This window comes from Vanessa atalanta, chromosome 13 (genome assembly GCF_905147765.1).
Source record: "Vanessa atalanta chromosome 13, ilVanAtal1.2, whole genome shotgun sequence".
Lineage (NCBI taxonomy): Eukaryota > Metazoa > Arthropoda > Insecta > Lepidoptera > Nymphalidae > Vanessa > Vanessa atalanta.
This window is the reverse complement of record NC_061883.1, coordinates 5564320-5586099: the sequence shown is the minus strand read 5'-3', so window position 1 is coordinate 5586099 and position 21780 is coordinate 5564320. Positions and strand designations below refer to the sequence as shown.

Here is a 21780-nt window from a genome sequence, read left to right as displayed (position 1 = left end):
ACACATCATAAAAATGCTCCATAATAAATTCCATATCAATATCGCCCTCACGAAATCAAGAATAAAACTGATTGTATACTCTTTATTACTAAAAGTAATTATGATTATATAGTTTCCTTTTTAAATGACAAATTTAATATTTTTCATATTTAACATCCTTTATTATACGAGATAACATTCTTACAAATAGTGTTGTTTTAAAAAGGTTTTATCTGATTTTGGGGTAAATGTAAAATCATCTGGCAACCCCAAGTTCAAATAGTATAGAGTACAGAATTTTTTTAAACTTTTAAAGATATTATGTCAAGTTTGAAGTTATCGCTTCGGGTAATCAAAAAAATATATTTTGTTGTATTTTCGCAATAGAGTATTAGAATTGTTTCTTTCTTATAAAATTATTTGAATTACAATTATTGTTTTCTTATCATTTAAAATTAATTGCAATGGATTTCAAATTATCTAATGGCTCTCTTGAGGTAAGCAAAAGCACGTTAAAATGTTTTTAAACCATCGTCACAATATTTACCGGTGTAACGTAATATTTGAGCATGCCACTTTACCATAACAATATTGGGTAATAGGTTAAGATACTGGAATATTTCATGAATTCGGATCTTATTTATCTAGAATGGACTTACTAAATAAATTATGGTCGCTAATTGGATGCTTGATTTGTCATGATCTTATCATGATAACCAAACTGTGTTTACACCTAATTCGTAAAAACGAACGAAATATTTGTTTGCATAAAATTTGTTCAGAACTTTTATTTGTAACATCCTCGTTTGTCTAGAGGGTAGTTCATAGGGCTCCAGATCCTGACTCTTGAGTGTTTTAATCTCAAATGGGTCTGGCAAAAAGTTATGAGCTGTTTCTGCCCAAGATGCTATTCTGAAGCAGCATGAAAATTTTACATTCAGTTTTAATTCAGTGAGGCAGGTCGTCCTGAGCCTGATAGTTTTCCAATTATATTATATAGTAATCCAGTCATTTGAAAATCTAAATAACCTATTAACATGGAGTTTATATATAAACACTGAGCAAATTAAAACCTAAAATAACCCAATTCCTTCAAGAAATGAACAAGATCTATTTTGATAATTTGTAACATTATTTTCAGGAACAGTAACCACACTTTTTAAATCTTTAAATTACAAAAAAGATTTTCATACTAGATTGAACTAATTGAACAATTACCAAAAACAATATTAAGTGTTTGATTGAACATGAACTGATATACTATTATTTACATATATGATAGCAAATTATAATTCAAAATAATTAATCAAACACACATTAAAAAAAAAAGATTATCTGTAGAACTGGCTTATTATGAAATCAGCTTGGACATTAATAAACAGTATCATTTTTTTTTTTTAATAGATTATTATGAATGGTGGTGTTTATGAAAAACCAGTAATGCAAGTCTTGGGCAGCAAAAAAATTCAAGGAAGTGGTGCCAACGAGAGGTATAGGCTGCTAGTGTCCGATGGTAAACATTCTCACAGCTTTGCTATGCTGGCAACTCAATTGAATGACAAACTCATAACAGGAGAACTTTCCGATTACTCAGTAGTACAAATTGATAGATTTGTTACTTCAGTATTGAAAAGTACTGGCAAGGGAGAAAAGTAAGTTCAATTAAAAGAAATAAATTATACTGAATCAAGAAATTTTCAAATTTGCCTCAGTTGTACATATTTAGCAATAACTTGGTACTTGATCTGATATGTTTTCAATTATTGTAATATGTAAAAAATTTAACTAATAAAAATATATATTTGTTTTAGACGAGTGATGATTATTTTAGATATAACCATCTTAGCACCAGGCACGGAAGTGGGTAAAAAGATTGGAAATCCTCAATCATGGACAGAAGAGTCTGCATCTTCAGCTCCAGCACCAAGTCCTATTAAGCCCGCACCTAAACCCAGCCAGGTGCCTTCAAACAATTTCCCAAAACCTTCAGCTGGTTCGAATTTAAATTCTAGCCTTCTTGGTTCTCAAATGACTCATCCCATTGCCAGTCTGAGTCCTTACCAAAATAAGTAAGCAAAGCTATAATTGTTTATGCAAAAACTCCTCAATATTTCCCATACATAATTTGGAGATGCTTTAATCCTTTTTCATAATTTTGTTTTATTTTAAGGAGCAATAGTAAATTTAATGAATAATAATATTAGATCTAGATATAATATTACATATACTGTGGTCTATATTTAAAGATTTATAGTAATCATTACTGCATATTTTCTACTCACTAATGAACATCTTGGTTGTTTAATATTTAGAAATATTTCTCATACTAAATTTTAATGTTGACTGAACCGAATACTAATGTATTAAAATATCAACTTAATCTGTAGCCCATTTCATCCACAATGTTTTAGGTAGTTGGATTTACAATATTGTCTACACTTATCAGTGAGGTGATCATATTGCTTTTATTTTGTTAAGAAGTATTTCTTATTTGTCTGTCGGAAAATGTTGTGCATGAAATATTAAAACTACTTAAGACATATAGTATAAAAGTTTTTGCCTATAAAATGTCTGAATTGAATATGTCGACATATATATTTCGTATCAAACTGGATGTTAAATATTAATATTATACATACATGATATTTCACAATTTAACACATCTATAATATACTGATATTATTTTTATTCTTTTTCTTTAGGTGGGTTATAAAAGCAAGAGTTATGAATAAATCTGCAATTCGCACTTGGAGCAATGCAAAGGGTGAAGGAAAACTTTTCAGCATGGACTTGTGTGATGACAGTGGTGAAATCAGAGCTACTGCTTTTAGAAATGAGTGTGAAAAATTCTATGATATGATACAGGTTGGTACCCAGAAATTATGTTATATTTTATTGTATATTCAGTTATCATCATATAATTGATACTGATTAATTATCATAAGAACTTCTATACAGTTTGATTTACAAAAATAAATATTACCATATTTATGGGATGTCAATCAATAGTCTATATATATATACCCCTTCGACCTTCACTTAAGAAATAGGTTTTGAAGTTTTCAACCATGCTGTAATAGAATAGCTAGCCCGAGACGTGATTCGTGATGGGCAGAAGCGGGCACAAGTTCGTCAAATTATTGTACCCGAAAGACAAGTGAGTGTCAAATCGATGACTAGCATCGACTGACGGAATGGACGAAATCGCGTGCAGCGTTTTTGCTTTCAGCTACATTTTTCATCCAACGATACCTTTGTACTATCACGCAAGGTCAAGGTTGTGCTCTTGAGTCATGCCGCTTACTATACAACGACTAAGTTGTTATACATGTGTCTGAATTTAATCTATGCATGTTTTCTGATGATATTATACTACTTCATGATGAATTATAGGCACAAATTAAAAATATACATATGCAGCTTATATCAGACTTGACATTAATGTTTCTCAAACATACATACATTTGGTTAGTATTGATATCTATGCAAGCCCATCTGGTTAGGTACCACCCACTCATTATTTATTCTACAACCAAACAGCAATACTAAGTATTGTTGTATTCCGATTGAACCAAGGAAATGTAACAGGCTCAAGGGACGTAACCTCACAGTTCCCGATGTTCATATGGTTCCAATGTCTATTGATGGTAGTGATCACTACCAATTAGACTGGTGGTGACTAATATGACCCTACTTTATTAAAAAAAATCTACACTTTTTTTTCAGATAGACAAAGTTTATTATATTAGTCGTTGCCAACTAAAGACAGCTAATAAGCAATTTAGCAGCTTAAAAAATGATTATGAGATGACCTTTACATCGGATACCGTCGTGGCAGAATGTACAGAAGACATATCGACTGTTCCCACCGTTAAGTACGACTTTTTGGCCATTAGTGACATCGCCAATAAAAGTCCAGATACAATTCTGGGTAAGTTATCTTCCTAATATTGGTCATATAATATTCCATTATAATATGTAATAATAATGTATAATATTCCATTGTTTAATTTCTATTATAGTAAAACATATTTTATCATATTCCTCAGATACTATTGGAGTTTGCAGAGCGGCTTCTGATTTACAAGAACTTACAGCAAAAAGCACAGGGAAATTACTAAAAAAAAGAGAAGTTACACTAGTCGACCAATCGGGTTCAGCAGTATGTGGTGTCTTTTTACCTGGTGAAATTTGTAATTATGCATCTATACCTATTTCTTGTCTGAATTTTTCAGATAACATTAACCCTATGGGGTAACGAAGCCGAAAATTTTGACGCCAACACAAATCCAGTTATAGCTGTAAAGGTATATGTTACATTATATATATCACATTGCTGAGTAACTTGAACAGTAACTTAAAAATATATATTCCTGACAAGTAGTAATATTATAATCATAGAACATTACTATTTACTACTTGTAAATACAGGTATATATGGGATTTGAAAACTGATATATTCATTCCGATCGCCAGATCTGACATGCTACTCATAATATTTGAAATTATATTTAATATAATTTCAAATATTATGTTGTAGTTAAATTAAATTTAATATTCCTAAGGGCGCTCGACTAGCAGAGTTCAACGGCAGCAAGTCGCTATCGTGCCTCGGGAGCACCATGCTGCGAACCAACCCCGACCTGCCCGACGCGCACCGCCTGCGCGGCTGGTACGACCACGGCGGGGCCTCCGCGGAGCTCGTCAACATCTCCGCCAGGTAAGAACGTCTACAGCTCGCTATTGCACGACCATAAGTAATATCAAATAAAATTATAAAAAAAATCAATTTACTTAAATGTTGTAATAAAGTTAAAACCAAAAAAAAAGTTTACAATAGAAAAAACCGAGAAAGGTTTCCTGGGAGATGACTCTGCCATTTCACTCTACTGTAAGCCGCGTAAAAGAACTTTGATCCAATAAGTCTTTATTTTGTTTCATTTTAAATTATATTATAATTGTAATATTTCAGAGTGGGTGGTTCATCAGGAGTTAGTGGCGAATGGATAACATTTTCTGAGGCAGAAGCTCGAAAACTAGGCAGTGGTGAAAAGGGCGACTACTACAACTTGTTGGGGGTGCTTACTTTTACATTCGCTGATAACGCTGTATATAAAGCTTGCCCACAAGAACAATGCAACAAGAAGCTGGTGGACCAAGAGAATGGCCTGTTCCGATGTGAAAAGTGTAATAGAGAATATCCGAATTATAAATACAGGCTGCTTTTGGGGGTAAGTTACATTAATGATTTAAAAAAGTCTTGTCAAAATGGAATCTTTCTACAAGTGATATTCTTTCATTTTGTACCAAGCAGGTTAATAAATGTAAAAACTATTTTCCAGGCTAATGTATCCGACCCTACTGGTGACCAAAGAATTACAGCATTCAACGAAGCCGCTGAGTCGATGCTTGGAAAGACCGCCGAAGAAATAGGTCGCATGTCAGAATACGACAAGAACGCATATTCCCAATTGTTCGATGAAGTGAAATTTAAAACTTTCGTCTTTAAATTCAGGACTAAAATGGAAACTTATAGCGTAAGTGTCGGCCTTTGTTTTTTTTTTTTTTTTAACATTTTTTATAATTATATCAATATTATTCTCAATCAAACTATATTCAATTAATGTATACTAATTTTAATGATGATATAGCATAATGCTTGAAGTTCAAGTGTATTAACTTACATATTATTTATAAATTGCTTTTTTTTTACAGGATGAAGCGCGTCTGAAAACAACTGTAATGAGTGCTCAGCCAGTAGATTACAAGGATGCTAATGCTCGACTTATCAAAAGTATTAAAGCTTTGAGTGGAATTGAAGTGTAATTTTATAATTATGTAATTATTACTTCGTGAAAATTGTTATACCCTGTAATATTAACTTTAAAATAATTAAGTTCGTAAAGAAATCTCAATGTTATGTTTTTTCATACACTAACATCGTAAAATTATAGTTATTCAGTTTCAGCTTTTATTTTTAAATTTATTTTACATATTATAAATGCCAAATTATGATTACAATTAATAACTTTTTCATTCAATACTTAATTATAAGGTTAATCCTAATCTAAAAAAAAATATATTTTCGTAACATGTTTATGTTTTATTATTATTTACTGCCCTTGCCATATAACAACATCGATACGTTATGGCTACCAGAAGAGACAACTTATTTTATACAGCTGACTCAGTGAAATTATTTGCCAGTAACAAAAGACAAAAAAAAACAGGATGAACTCTTATAAAACAAAATAACAAACTAGTTAAGAAGTTTTAGCCTAAAGTTACAAACGACTACCTTTTTGTTTCAAATTATTTTTTATAAATAACAAACACTACGGCATATAAGTAATCAATATCAGAATGGATTTCGAAGTAGCTTGTATTTCCAATTCTAATTAGATCTCGCAAAAAAAAGGAAGCAACTGAGTATAATCTGTTAATCTTGGATGTGATCAGAATGGTATCCGACGTTTTGGAATTGAAATGACTAGTAGCTGTTTTATCTCTTGTCTGTAGAAGTTCTGACAAAAACTTAGTGGTAAAGAAATCGCTGTATTCTAGCGCAGGCTTCATCTACTGTAAGTAATGTATTGGTAATGTATTCTAATCGCTACACTCAAGATTACTACAAAAAAGTTTCATTGTAATGCCACCTTTCTCCTAAATTTTTTTTTTAATGTTATGAGTATTTATAATGTTTATTCATAAATCAACCACAAAAAATATTGACAACATTTTTCACATTTAAATTTTTCTTTTTTCATTATTCCGCACAAAATGTCTCAATTCTAAAAACAAATATTGTTATAAATTAAATTTCATTTATTTAAATATACACTATAGTTGGCCTAATAAATTACTAAAATCTTGAGAAAGTAATACTATCGGAAATTACTAGCCAGTATCGATAGCACATAACTATCGATAGTTTAGGTTAAAAGTAATGGTTTTTGCAAAACAATCGATAGTATCAATAGTATTGCTCATGGGAAGCTATCGATAGTATCGATACTATCTATGTATTGACACGTGACAATACTATCGATAGACTATCGATAGTATCGCTTACACCTTAACTATCGATAGTCTACCGATAGTCTATCGATAGTGGACTATCGATATGCAACACTAAAATAAAGATACATTAATCATTAGTAGTGCACAATATCGCAGTATTCTTAGAAATCGCATGAAATACGTAAATCTAAGGTTTGTTTATATTTTTTCCTACTTCCATTGGAATAGTCTATAGTTACGCTGCATTGTTAGGTTGAAGTTTAAAGGTCTTTGTTATCGGTCTTGTAAACGAGAAAATAAGAACAAGTCACAAAGTAATGTTGATTTTTTTTAATGAATATCTGGTCCTTTTAAGCCACACATGTTTTCTGTTACTATATAAAAAAGCAATTGTAGCGTAAAACGTTAAAGAAGAGTGAAGACACTTTTCCATTACGCATTGGTGGATTTTACTTTATAGATAACAAATAAATAAAAGCCAAGAAGTGTCAATATCTATTAACATTGAAATCAAACCAAAATCTATCTACAGTTTAATTATATACATGTTCAAAAATAAGTTCAATAAAAAAGCCACACACACAAAATAGTATTAAAATTGGAATAAATAATATTAGTAAAAACGTTAAATAATATTAGAAAAAAAATCATAATTAAAATTAAAATAGGCTCTTTGAATTGCCTCTTGTACATAACTATAAAAAAAAAATGTTACTAACGGGTATTTCCCGACCCCGTAATTTGACAGTTGTATTACTCAGAGCTGTCAGCTGAGCTCTGATTGGGCAGTAATAGTAGCAAAGATTGTAAAATTACTTGTAAGTTGCAGTGATTGGTAGTATCAATAATAAGAATTACAAAATCAAATGCACTGCAATAATTTCACACTGGAAACAACTTGCTTACGTGCATTAGTACTACGTGCTAATAAGCACTTAGCACACATCATATTAAGTTTTTTAAATTTCAATGTAACGTGTATAGTGCAGACAAGTGTGGACTAACAACATATAATCGAGCGACTTAAACTTCAACTTGAACCTGCCCAAAAGTATTGATCTCTCAGCACTTCGTTTTAAATTATTTGCAATGTCTTATACATTGTCAAATGGCTCTCTCGAAGTGAGTAAGAGTTCTTTTTTAGATATATTTAAATACTTTGTTTTAAATTGTTAATTTTCTCTAAAAATACTTATTAATACTCGCTCTAATATATTTTTTAAATATTTAATACTTTTGATTGACAGGTGATTTTTTTATTTTGATATACTTCTTTAAGTCATAATAAATTATTGTATATAAAACTCAAAAATATATGTACCCATAGGTCTAGAATATTCTAGATAGCCAATGTTTTAGGATAGCCTTAAGTATTATTATATATTAATATTGTATTATTACCTTTTTAAAGTGCTTCTAATAAAGAAAGAATATTTAACTATATTTTATATTTTTAATAGATTATAATGAAAGGTGGAGTTTATGAAAATCCTGTGATACAAGTCCTTGGCATTTCAAAAGTTGAAGGGAGTTCTATCAATGAGAGATATAGACTACAGATATCTGATGGCATACATTTTCATAGCTTTGCTATATTAGCAACACAACTACACCAAAAACTCTATTCTGGGGAACTTTGCCTCTTTTCAGTAGTACAAATTAATAAGTTTGAAACTACAATTCTGAAAAATGATGAGAATGATGACAGGTAATTTTTATAATACTAACAAGAAGACCTTTGTGGTGGAGTTATTGTGGTTGATTGAATTCCCTGACCCACATATCTGATGTCTCCTTGTAAGATATAAACAATATTTTTTACAAAAATAAAGTATTTAAAGCTTGCATTTTTTAGGAGGATGATAATTATCTTAGACATAAATATCATAGCACAAGGCAAAGAAGTTGGTAAAAAACTTGGAAATCCTCAATCATGGATTAGTACATCTGCATCTGAAGTTCCAGCACAAACTCCAGCTTCAGTAACACCAACTCGGATAGCCAGCCCTGCTTCTACTAGCACAACACCTAAGCCTTTGGCTGGCACTAGTTACAATACTAGTGTTGGTAATTCCAAATTGACTATCCCAATTCGAAGTCTAACTCCTTACAAAAGCAAGTAAGCAATCCAATCATTATTATTTACGTGAAATAGACATATGGACAGGTGTCATAACAAGTAACAATTAGTTTTGTTGGTAGCAGGCCAAGTCATGATGGAATCTAAAATAATTATTAATTTTTCATTGTTATTGTTATAATAATAATTTATTGAATTTATTTTCAGTACTATAAAAAAATCCATATTAATATTATAAATGCGAAAGTAACTCGGTCTGTCTGTCTGTCTGTCTGTCTCGCTTTCACGTCATAACTACTGTACCTATTTTAATGAAATTTGGTACACAAATAGTTTAGAGCCTGAGAAAGGACATAGGCTACTTTTTATTTGAAAAAAAAGGGCTGTAAAGGGTTGAAAAGGGGGATGAAATGTTGTAAGTTGTTGAAAGCATTGTTATTTTTAGAACTAGAAGCATAAAACTTATATATACACTTATAAACTTGTTAGTTTATGATATGTTTATCAAGACACCCACTATGGAGCGAAAATTGGAAATTCTACCCCTAAAGGGGTGAAATAGGGGTTGAACGTTTGTATGGAAGTCCGTTATTTTTTAAGTTAGAAACATGAACTTTATTTTTGGGATACTGATAAAAAATGAGTAGATACATATTTAAGCTTTACTAGATAATCTACCACTAAGGGGGTAAAAAAAGGGTTGTAATTTTTTTATGGGAGTCAGTCTTTTTTTAAATTAACAACATGAAACTTTATTTTTGGGATACTTATTAAAAACGAGTAAATACGAATTTTAGTGTTTTTTGATATTCTACCACTAAGTGGATGAAATAAGGGTTGAAAATTTTTATGGGAGTCCGTCATTTTTTAAGTTAAAAACATGAAACTTTGTTTTTGGGCTACCGATTAAAAATGAGTTGATACCTATTTGAACGATTCTGAATATTCTACCCTAAGGGCTATAATACTCACCAATGTGGTCACAAAAAGGTCTTACATTAACATAATATTTTAAGTTAATTTGTTAATATATTCATATTCTACGCGAGAAAAGCCGCGGGTAACAGCTATATAAATAGGCTATTTGACAATGAGAAAAATAAAGTGTCAATTATTGTAATCAGTATTACTAATTATTATTATAAGTTTAAAAATGGTTATTTATTAACGAAAATTGAAAATAATAAATAATTTATTCAAAAATCCATAAATAAAAATGCATTTTTTTAAACGTTTGTCATGTGACACAAACCGCTCTTGATTGGTCGGGCTTATGATGATGTCACTTGCTCATTAACCTCGTTTGCCTACTGTATGTGGATTATATGTGCCACAGATTACAATACAGGTAAGTGACGTCATCAACCCCATTGCAGCGCCATATTGTCAAAGTAGCGTTTTCGCGCGCTAATGAAATATGGAATTTTTAATTTGATATATTTCAGCAGATATGTACTAGAATTACAAAACTTTTACTGGGTTCCTTAACCTCTACTAAATAATATAAAATGGATTTTAAAAACCAGTCAAATAGCCTATTACGGTGTATGAATCATTCTTACAAGACGTCTTAGTGTGCTAAAATGATTGAATGGGAAAATACTCGATTCTGTTTGATAGGTTCAATTTATTAAAAATTACTTTTGCCCACATTGTGTTGTTTATCATATTGACACACTGTTTAACTAATTTTATAAATTTGCTCTACACATTTCGAAGAAATTTATCAGATAAAGACAATTTAATAAATATTTCATATTTAATTAATAAATATTTCATATTTATTAAATTGATATTATTAAAAGATCTTATCTATCTATCCATATTTTTTTAAAATTTTAGGAAGTGTATATAGTAGTCGACAAAAATATTATTTTTTAACTTATTTAACATTATGAAATTCTTTAAAAATATTGATAAAAATAATAACTCAATTGTAAAATTAGTTGAAGAGCATGGCAATATGATAAACAACATAATGTGCGCAAAACTCACATTTAAAGTATTTGGCCACTTGGATTTTTCTTTATATATTACAAACACATACATACATATCATGAAACACCTTATCGCAAAATACGTTTCTATTTTAAAAAGGTAAAAATTTTTTTTGTTATTACGATATTCGATCGTAGATATTATTTAATAATCGACGATAAAAACAAAATATTTACCGTCGATTATTCGAAGGTAAACTTTTTACTGAACTTCCTGTTTTGATGAACATACTGGGTGAAATGATTAATAAAATTTAGTGTATCTACTACAACAGTGCTTGCATTAGCTTAACTTCGACCAGACATAACACTCCATGGCTCATTATCTTAGTCGTGTATTTTCTTGTTTTTTACTTATTTCTTTATTTTTGTTTTTAACAAAACTGGTAAACTCAAAATATATTCTCAATTGTTAAGGCATAATTATTAGCCTTCATAAATCTAGTAAAAGCAATTGAGTGATTTCAAGTACACACAAGTTACACTAACAAGGCGAACTGTTGAATATATTGTTAAAAAATTGAAGAAGAAACAATTTGCAGTAATACAAAACTTACAGTAATTTAAAACTTCTAGTTAAGATTTAAGCATAGCTGTAATGAACAAAAGTGATAGACGTGTACCATAAATAACAGCACAGTTCAACGTGGGCAGTGTAAAGATGTCAGTGTCATTAAGGTAAAAATACCTCTTTTACTTGGTATTCCGGTGTTCTAGTCGTCCTGGGCACCGGCGTGTCCCACTTCACGAGGGGGAAACGCGTAATGCGTTTTTGTAGCGAGAAAAGAACAAGAACTTAATATATACTGAGTGGTCTTAAAACTAATATAATAAGAGACTTGCCTGGACTTTAAATTTTGTGTACTCTACACTCTTGTGTAGATTGGAAAACTTCAGACTAGAAAAAAATACTCTTAGACTATAAAGTCTAAATTTAAAGTTTTTGGATCCAAAGGAAGGGAGGTTTCAAAAACTGGTACATAAAATTATGAAATGACTTCCAAAGTCGCTGAACTTGTACCCAATAGAATTATTATGCGCTCAGCTCAAAAGTCAGGGCAAGTATGAAAATGTCGTTTGTGAGGAAACTGCGATACAAATAGAAGAAGATAACGTAGGCTCCTTTGGATAAACTAGTGGCTGTTTGCTGAAACTTTTGCGACTGTAATTAAAAACAAAGAATTGTAATATTTAAAATAAGATTGTTATTTTGTCTAAAAAAGGTCTAATAAGTACTTAAAATCATTATGAAGTCGTTTCAATTATTACATTACCTTTACAAAATGCTTGTGCTGTTATTTATAGTGACCGAGTACTTTGAGCGGCATTGTAATTTCGATAAAAATTATCACACAAACACAAAACATATATTATTGTATGTATATATTATTGATAACAGGGCATCAAGGCCTTATGCATTAAAATATATTAAAAACAATATACAATTTTTATATTTTATAGACATTAAAAGATGCTTTTAAGCCACTAGCAGTAATCAGTGTTAGCGAATAAAGATTCGCTCAGCTTAGAGACGGTACCGCAACCCAAAACATTGTTAAGCTTTAAAAGCTAATATTATCTTACCTGAATTTCTTTTACGGAGAAATTATATTCTCTTAATAATTCGTACAAGAAAAGATTAATATTTGTCCAATATAAAACACTCAATGCATATAAATATTGATATTCTTTTTCCAAATGATAGTAAATAAAGAAGAATAAATTTAATCCATAATTATTTATAAATACATATATCTAAAAATTAAACATTATTTATTTGTAGATGGTGTATTAAGGCACGTGTCCTTAAAAAAACTGAGGTTAAAACTTATGGAAAATCAAACAATGGAAAATATTTCAATTTGGTTCTTTGTGACGACGGAGGAGAAATCGCAGCGACCGCTTTTAATGACGACTGTGACAAGTTCTATAATAAAATAGAGGTTCTTATCGCAAATTGATTGGACAATAGAGGCATAAACATATGCATATATTACATAATTGAAAAAAAGTTGCATTGGAGATTAATAATAACTACTTTATCTAATTTGTACAAAACTAACTCGGGATGCTCAAAGTAAATAATATAGTGAGAGTTACAAAGTTTATGTGAATGAACTCTATTCCCGCAGTCTTTAGTCCGAAGTTCTGCCGCAAATTATGCCCTGCAATCTTGCAGGCGTAGGTTTAACGCGCATTCCGAGGCATGGGAGTGTCATATAAACTCCGGGCTGTGTCTGAAATTGAGTTAAGAGAAACATAGTAAATGTTGTGGCCAGACCCGAGACATGAACCCAGCCACTAACCACTTGACAAAGCGAGAATTATCATATATTTTTTTCAGGTGAACAGAGTCTACTACATCAGTTCTTGTAAAATCAAGCTGGCGAATAAACAGTTTAACAAGTTAAATAATGATTACGAGTTGATGTTCCAAACAGATACCGTGATAGCAGAATGTTTTGATAATGTATCAACATTACCAACTGTTAAGTACAACTTTTTGTCCATTAGCGACATCGCTAACAAGAGCCCTGGCGCGTTTATGGGTAAGTGATATTTTAAACATCGTTCATTGTAAGCATGAAATGTTACAACAAGCGCCATCTAAGTTGAATGACCTGAAGTTGGTTACGTCGCTGCACTTTTAAATACTAGGGGTACATATTCATTCACTCACGTCTGTCCCTAAACTTAAAGTCAAAGTAATCATATAATCTAATTTATATTTTTTTGCCCGTTTGCAATTATGTTAATGGTCTCACGCATGCTTAGACATATTGTAAGTACGAGCGCCACTCAATATTAACGAACGCTGATAAAATTGAATGTGGAGAGACGCGCCATTCGGAGCGAAAACGCGCTACTGAAGCGAAATAGCGATTACTCACATACAGTTACTCCACCATGCTCGCGCTTATGATAATTTCATTTATTTTTCCTACTAACTAAATATATCTCTTCCGCAGACGTTATAGGTGTTTGTAAGATGGCTTCTGATCTACAGGAGCGCACAGCAAAAAACACTGGGAAAATACTAAAAAAGAGAGAAATCACACTGGTAGACCAGTCCTATGCTGCGGTACGTGATTTTTATTAGAACATATTTTTAAAACTGCATAATTGCAAAATTTATTCTTTATTACTTACGACCGAAAGATGCATTTCTAAAGTAAGTTAGAAGGTTTTATAAATGAGAAAGTAACTCTGTCTGTCTATCTCGCTTTCACGCCAAAACTACTGGACCGATTTAAATGAAATTTGGTACACAAAGTCTAGAGCCTAATAAGCTGCTGTAAAGGTTTGAAAAGGGAGATGAAAGGTTGTAAGTTGTTGAAAGTATTATCTTTTTTAGAACTAGAAACATAAAACTTATATTTTAGGCTGTACACTTATAAACTAACATATCATGAAACCCATTAAGGAGGAAATTTTGGAAATTTGTAAAATAGGGAATGAACGATTTTATGGAAGTCCGTAATTTTTTAAGTCAGAATCATAATTCTTTATTTATAGGATACTGATTAAAAATGAGTACATAAATATTTAAGGGTGTCTGGATATTCTACTTCTAAGGGGGTGAAATAAGAGATGATTTATGAGAGTCAGTCATTTGTTAAGTTAAAAACATGAAACTTTATTTTTGGAATACTGATTAAAAATGACTAGATACCTATTTAAACGTTTCTTGATATTCTACCTCTGAGGGGGTGAAATATGGGATGTAAAATTTTTATGGAAGTCCGTCATTTTTTCAGTTAAAAATATGATTTTTTTTTTGGGATACCGATGAAAATTGGCTTGATTCGCATTTAAGCGTTTCTGGATATTTTACGCCTAAGGAGTTAAATTGGGTTAACATTACGTATACAGGTTAGTCTAGAAGTCCGTAATTTTTTAAGGTAGAAGCTAGAAATTTTATTTTTGGGATACCGAATAAAAATGAGTTGAAACGTGTTAAGCATTTCTGAATATTCTACCCTGAGGGTTGAAATACACACCAATGTGGTATACAAAGAGGTCTTACATTAACGTAATATTTTAAGTTAATTTGTAAATATATTCATATTCTAGGCGGTAAAAGCCGCGGGTAACAACTAGTATAATATAATATCTTTAACATACAAAGAAATTTCATGTATATATACAAGAAATAGAGAGGCACCTTAAAATGATCCTTGAGTCACATCCACTTTTAGAATAGATTTAGAAGACTTTATTTCATTAAAGAAAACTGTGGAAGTTGTTGCATTGTTTGAATTAATTATGAAGTTAAAAAAGAATCAAATGCTTTAGACAGAATACTCCAATAGCATTCCTGATTTTGTCCCATAGTTCTATTCCCTTATCGGTCGTCAAGCGACCTTTTGTAAAACTGAATTGGTCACTATGAAAAAATAGTATTACAGTACCGAAATCGATGAAAAGTTAGTTGAAAACATTTTTTGAAGTATATATTAGTGGATCAAAACATTTGAACTTGTTTATAATTCAGAGGTAACGCTGTTTTAATGACGGACAGACGCGATATGATTCTGCAGTCTTCAGACGATGCGGCCAAGTACCGGCAGCTAAATAGGCAGATCTCAAAGTCTCTGACTCGAGAACTACGCCAGTTTAATACTAACCGTATTAAAGAGGCAATAGAGCGGAATAAGGGCTCTAAGATGTTCGCAAGAGATCTGTCTATCGGGCAAAGCCAGCTGACAAAAGAGAAGACCGACAATGGCAGAGTTGTATCATCCAGTCCGACCACAGGATCAGAACTCGAAACTTATTTTTTTAAGCTTCTGGACTGGGAAGGATATGGCATCAACATTAACGGCGAGTACATCATTCACCTTCGGTTTGCTGACGACTTAGTAGTCATGGTTGAAACCATGGAAGACCTACACACAATGATCGATGACTTCGGTAAAGCCTCCCAACGAAGATTATGTCGAACTTCCATGTTGTGCCCACTCGCATAAACATCAGAGAATCTACAGTCGAAGATGTCGATGAAGTTAACCGTCGAATCCAACTCGGCTGGGCAGTGTTCGGGAAACTAGGAAAAATCTTCTCGTCCCATATACCGCAGTGTCTCAAGACAAAAGTCTTTGACCAGTGTGTGTTACCAGTGATGACTTACGGTTCTGACAAGTGGTCCTTCACAATAGGCCTCATAAGAATGGAGCCCGCTCCATTGCCCTTTGAGCGGCGGACTTTGAACAGTATGCTCGGAGTTTCTCTGCGAGATCGAATCAGAAATGAGGAGATCCGCAAAATAACTAAGGTCATAGCCCGAATAATTGCCATACTTAAGTGGTGGGCGGGGCACATTGCTCGAAGAATCGAAGGCCGATGAGGCGACGAGTTCTCAAGTGGTGACCACGGACCGGACGACGCAGCGTAGGAAGGCGGTCTGACGACCTGGAAAAGATCGCGTGAAGCCGCTGGTTGCGGACTGCACAAGACCGGTCGTTGTGCCGATCTTTGGGGAAGACCTACGTCCAACAGTGGACGTCCTACGGTTGAGATGATAATGATAATGATGCTGTTTTATAATACAATATAAACTTGAAAATATTTTAAATACTTATTTTCCAGCAAACTTCACAAACGCTATAGACATATACTGACATTTCTATGACATGCTTCCTTTCTGAGATAGAAAATAAAACTGGCTGGTAAGGGAAAGAGACAGATATAGAACCACAGATTCGCTGTTTTACCATCGATACTTAATTTAAGATATGGCCAGCTTTCCATCTTATCGCTGTTTGGTTTAGGACACAATGTAACTAAAACGATAAAATTCTATGTTTTTAGATCACAGTAGAGCTATGGGGTAACGAAGCCGAAAATTTTGATGCCACAACAAATACAGTAATTGCTTTAAAGGTAAATTTACAAATAATTTTACACTTATTGCACAATTTCATACTTGTCTAAATTTTAATTTCTGTATATAACTCTTAAAGCTTTCTATAAATAAGTTTCATATATTTACTTACAACTCGTGATCTTCAAGTCATCGATCATGAAAGCTTACAGAACCTAATTATATTAAATTCGTGCAATAATCTCCGCGTTTAATACAAAAATGGGTTTATTCCGACTTTTACACATGGACGTCCTTATTCTGGTTATGATAATCGAAACATCAAAAAGAAAATATAAGAAACTATTTATTAATTATTAATATTAAATATTCTGGTTATGATTATCGGAACATCATCAATAACTAAGAGCGATATTTTAGTGAGTGATTAATTATACTATCTATCGAATGGCTATCAGGGCGCTCGACTAGTGGATTTCAACGGCATCAAATCGCTATCGTGTTCCACCATGCTGCAGACCAACCCCGACCTGCCCGACGCGCACCGCCTGCGCGGCTGGTACGACCACGGCGGCGCTTCTGCAGAATTTGTCAACATCTCTGCCAGGTACCCACAAGCTCGCCGTCGTACGAGCACGGCAGAGCTTCCGCAAAGATAACATCCCGCCTCACAATTCAAACAATGACCTCTTACAACAAATACTACATCAATTATAAATACAGTACAATACAGCTTGGTATTCATCTAAAAAATATTTCTTATTTATTTTAATTTTAAATATCTAATTTTTCAGAGAGGGCGGTTTGGCGGGAGGAAGAACCGAATGGATAACGCTTAAAGAGGCGGAGACGCGTAGAACACGCTGTGCCAATAACAGCGTATATTACAACTTACTGGGGGTGGTCATCTATACACTGTCGGACAACGTAGTATATAAAGCTTGTCCACAAGAACACTGCAACAAAAAAGTGGAGAACCAAGAAAATGGCATGTTCTGTTGCAAAAAATGTGGAAAAGAATATCCTAACTTCAAATACAGACTGTTATTGGGGGTAAGTTCGAACGCCTCATGACAAGTTGAGCAAAAAAATAATTAGACGTACGATACTAGCCATCAAATCACTGATTTCATTCAGGCTTAAATAATCTACGAACATACAAAACATTAATCCAAACAAATCATTTTAAAGGGAACCATCTCCGACCCCACCGGCGACCATACAATTACTGCTTTTAATGAAGTCGCCGAGTCCATGCTCGGAAAGTCCGCTAATGAAGTAAGCTACATGTTGCAGAACGACAAGGAAGGATATGGACGCTTGTTTGATGAAATCAATTTTAAAACTTTCTTGTTCAATTTGAGAGAAAATTACGACGTAAGTTAATAATAAATCAAATATATTTATAAAAAATATGCTTTACGTTAGAACCCTATTACGCGAAAGCGTTTCTCTGGATTCTTAACTATTCGAACCGTGATGTTCTATGAAAACATTCCATAATGTTCTTTGAAATATCTGAAAACATTCGTAAAGCTATTTTTATTACTAAAGAAAATTAAGAAGTTCTTACCAGTTTCATTTCGATAATTAGCACCAACAAAAAAGTCATCTCATATCATAAGATTGTTAATTGTCAATAAATTAAATATTTCTTTTTAGAATGAAGCACGGTTACGAACGACAGTGATGAGCGCTCAACCGGTAAACTACATGGATGCAAACTCAAGATTTATCAAAAGTATCGAAGCTCTAAGCGGAATTCAAGTGTAATTATTTATATTTCCGACTAACATTCGCTGCACAACTCACTAAAATGTTACTTACTTTACTAATAATATTTCGCATAAATGTACTTACATGACATCACAATTATTATACTATTATATAAATCATATTTTATATGCATTTCCGTGCATAGCATAGGATACCGGTTACTTTAGTAACGGGCTATATATTAATCATTTTAAAATTGAATTAAGTATCATTGTTGAATAAGAATTATTTACATTCGTTATTGGTTAAACAATTTATATAAAATGTTGTTCCATTAAATTAAAAATGCTATTGAAAATAGCTTGACATGAAATGAAATTATACATTTTTTTAATATACAATTTTTAATATTTCTTATACATTTTGAGGAAACCACCTCCATGTTACATTTTTAAAACTATATAAAAGTTTAACTTTCAATTATATTTACAATTAGTATGTACACACAAATGAATTAATGATGACTTATACATATATATATTTTTTAAATAAAAGTTTTTTATTTACAAAACTCCTTATCTTGTTAGTCAAAAAAAGTCAGTCACAAATGTTTATTCAATGTGGGGAAGTCTTACACTTGCGAATTCATAGTCAAAAATCTATCACCAGTTCGGAAATTCGGACTTGAAAAGAACTGGCGAAAGAAACTCAGCGGGTTTTTTTTTTAATTTCATAATAACAAGTAACTTTCATGTTAATTCATGAACAATAATAATAAACATATTTTCGTTATTTGAAACAGCCTGGAAGTCATTAGTGTTGTAATATCCTTTAGCACACAAACGCTCTTTAACGATTCTTTTAAATTTTACAATTGAATATTTTTGAACGTTTTCTGGGATCCTGTTGTAAAACTTATACATTGCTCCAAAAAAGAGTCACTAACCCTGTGTAATCGGGTACTTGGAGTAACAAGTTTATTCTTGTTCCTAGTATTAATAGTATGAACGACACAATTTCTGGAAAATACATTAAATACAAAAACAAATTAAGAAGCGTCAGTAATTATTTTAATTTCTTTAAATTTACATCTTAACGAATCTTTTGGGTCCAGGCTATATATGGCACGAATAGTCCTCTTCTGCAATACAAAAATTGTATTAATAGCAGCTGCATTACCTCAGAGTATAATGCCATAAGCCATTATATTGTGAAAATAACTAAAATATACCAGGCGAGCCGTATCTACGTCAGTCAAAAGTCTAATTTTTTTCCCGCATTGGTTGCAGAGCTGAGTGTATTCGCCCATATAAAAATATGGGGGCCCCATTGGATCTTAGAGTCTATTGTAATACCATGGAACTCTGTTGTTTCTAAAACATCTTATGCTTCCCCATTTAAAAGTACATTCGTTTTGACATTGAGAGTAGTGAATTTAATACATTTTGTCTTTTTTAATATTTAACATTATATTATTAACACTAAATCAAAATACTATTTCAGAGAGAGCATTGTTCACATCGTCATATATTGAAAGAAGTATTTTTATTTTAGATATTAAAGAAATATCATCAGCAAACAATACTATCTCGAGTTTATTACCTAAAAAAATCATTTATATAAACGAGGAAGCGAAATGGAGTAAGAGTTGATCATTAAGGGACGCCCTCATTAACTGGAGCCGTGGGAGATCTCTTTCCATTTACATCAACCCTCTGAATCCGATTGCTCAGATACGGAATCAGTACCCTTAATCGAATGGAACACTAAAAATTCTATAGCAACAAAACACTATAACATAGCTAGACGGACATGCAAATTCGTCACGGTAGCGAAAGCGATCCCGTGGAGATGGTACCACTGGTTTTGTATTGGGTATACCGGTGTACCCGGCGTCCTGGGCACAGGCCACATAAAAACTTTCACATAGGGGAAAGAGGCCACCTGACGGTAAGTAGTCAATAAGGCGTAAACAAATTTTAATATTCCTTACATCGCCAATGTGCTATCAACCTTGGGGACTGAAGTGTAATCTTAGTTCGGCCGCTTGTACCTGTTGTTACACTAACTTTCCTTTAGAATATGTGATGGATGGGTCTTTAGATAGATGTAACAAAATTATTTATGCAAAATTAATACCTATTTATATTATGAATTGTTGACGCCGCTACCGATATAAGAATCGACGCGTGGGCGACTCATATATAATTTAATTTTTTACTTTATTATATTACAAAACACGCAACATATTTCTTCTCAATAACATTTATTTATAACACACTAGTTGTCGCCCGCAACTTCGCTCGCGTTTTAGGGGTTGGTTGTCATGTGTTTGGTAGAAATATAGCCTATGTCCTTTCATGGAGTTCAAGTTTGCTTCATACCAAATTTCGTCAAATTCTGTTCATTGGTTTGGAAGTGAAAGTGTGACAGACCGACAAACAGAGTTACTATCACGTTATTTTATAATATTAGTATAGATTATAACAAACATATTGTATGTTTACCACACTAACAACAAATAAATCAAAACAAATATAATTTCTCGCAATATTCACAATTACAATTTAAATAAAAATTAATTAACTTGCATACTTCGGCGAAGTCGGAGTATAATATGGCGAATCCCGTACACGACAAAACGTTTTGCGATACGCCAGTTCAAACAAATAATTATGAATCTTTCCTTTATAATAGATACAATATTAACTGTTATACCAACATGATAAATATTCATAGTTTGCTTGGAATTATTTTTAGAGCGAGTTAAGTTATAATACATAATATCATAAAGCTTGTACCAAAAACGTACATTAAGTGTTAGCGAGTAATCCTAGCCTCCAGAACGGTGTTTTATTATTTGATTCTATATCATTAATTATATCACATTATTATTTCAAATAATAAATAAAACAGAAACTATTAAATTTACTTTATTATATATAAAATTATTTTATATGGCATAACGTTTAATACTGGCATATAAAATCATTTCTTATTTTAAAAAAGTTTGAGCTGTCACTAAAAACAATTGCATGATTGCTAGGGAAGTATAGATATTGGAGCATTATTATAAATCGTTATTTTGTTTTTTCAATTCTGAAATGACATAGGCGTTTCTTATTCAGAGGTGTTATATATATAAGATAAATAAAACTACAATT

General features: G+C 32.0%; 2 protein-coding genes across 2 annotated transcripts; both read left to right on the top strand.

The window, feature by feature from the left end:
* The first annotated feature begins 301 nt into the window (after positions 1-301).
* LOC125068100 (replication protein A 70 kDa DNA-binding subunit-like) lies at positions 302-5976 on the top strand. The gene is made up of 11 exons (XM_047677108.1): positions 302-476; positions 1384-1631; positions 1791-2048; positions 2682-2844; positions 3706-3910; positions 4029-4141; positions 4215-4286; positions 4545-4699; positions 4952-5210; positions 5322-5516; positions 5695-5976. The coding sequence occupies exons 1-11, from the start codon at positions 444-446 to the stop codon at positions 5803-5805; spliced, it is 1812 nt and encodes a 603-aa protein (XP_047533064.1). The 5' UTR covers positions 302-443; the 3' UTR covers positions 5806-5976.
* Positions 5977-7814: 1838 nt separating this feature from the next.
* LOC125068304 (replication protein A 70 kDa DNA-binding subunit-like) lies at positions 7815-19117 on the top strand. The gene is made up of 11 exons (XM_047677412.1): positions 7815-8121; positions 8460-8707; positions 8855-9118; positions 12860-13019; positions 13421-13625; positions 14046-14158; positions 16888-16959; positions 17359-17507; positions 17695-17953; positions 18092-18277; positions 18563-19117. The coding sequence occupies exons 1-11, from the start codon at positions 8089-8091 to the stop codon at positions 18671-18673; spliced, it is 1800 nt and encodes a 599-aa protein (XP_047533368.1). The 5' UTR covers positions 7815-8088; the 3' UTR covers positions 18674-19117.
* The last annotated feature ends 2663 nt before the right edge of the window (positions 19118-21780 follow it).

Coding starts and splice junctions, on each gene's coding strand:
- LOC125068304 (XM_047677412.1), top strand. CDS start 8,089: ATGTCTTATACATTGTCAAATGGCTCTCTCGAA. Junction 8,708..8,854: donor AATGATGAGAATGATGACAG/GTAATTTTTATA, acceptor TGCATTTTTTAG/GAGGATGATAATTATCTTAG. Junction 13,020..13,420: donor AGTTCTATAATAAAATAGAG/GTTCTTATCGCA, acceptor TATTTTTTTCAG/GTGAACAGAGTCTACTACAT.
- LOC125068100 (XM_047677108.1), top strand. CDS start 444: ATGGATTTCAAATTATCTAATGGCTCTCTTGAG. Junction 2,845..3,705: donor AATTCTATGATATGATACAG/GTTGGTACCCAG, acceptor CTTTTTTTTCAG/ATAGACAAAGTTTATTATAT. Junction 5,517..5,694: donor CTAAAATGGAAACTTATAGC/GTAAGTGTCGGC, acceptor TTTTTTTTACAG/GATGAAGCGCGTCTGAAAAC.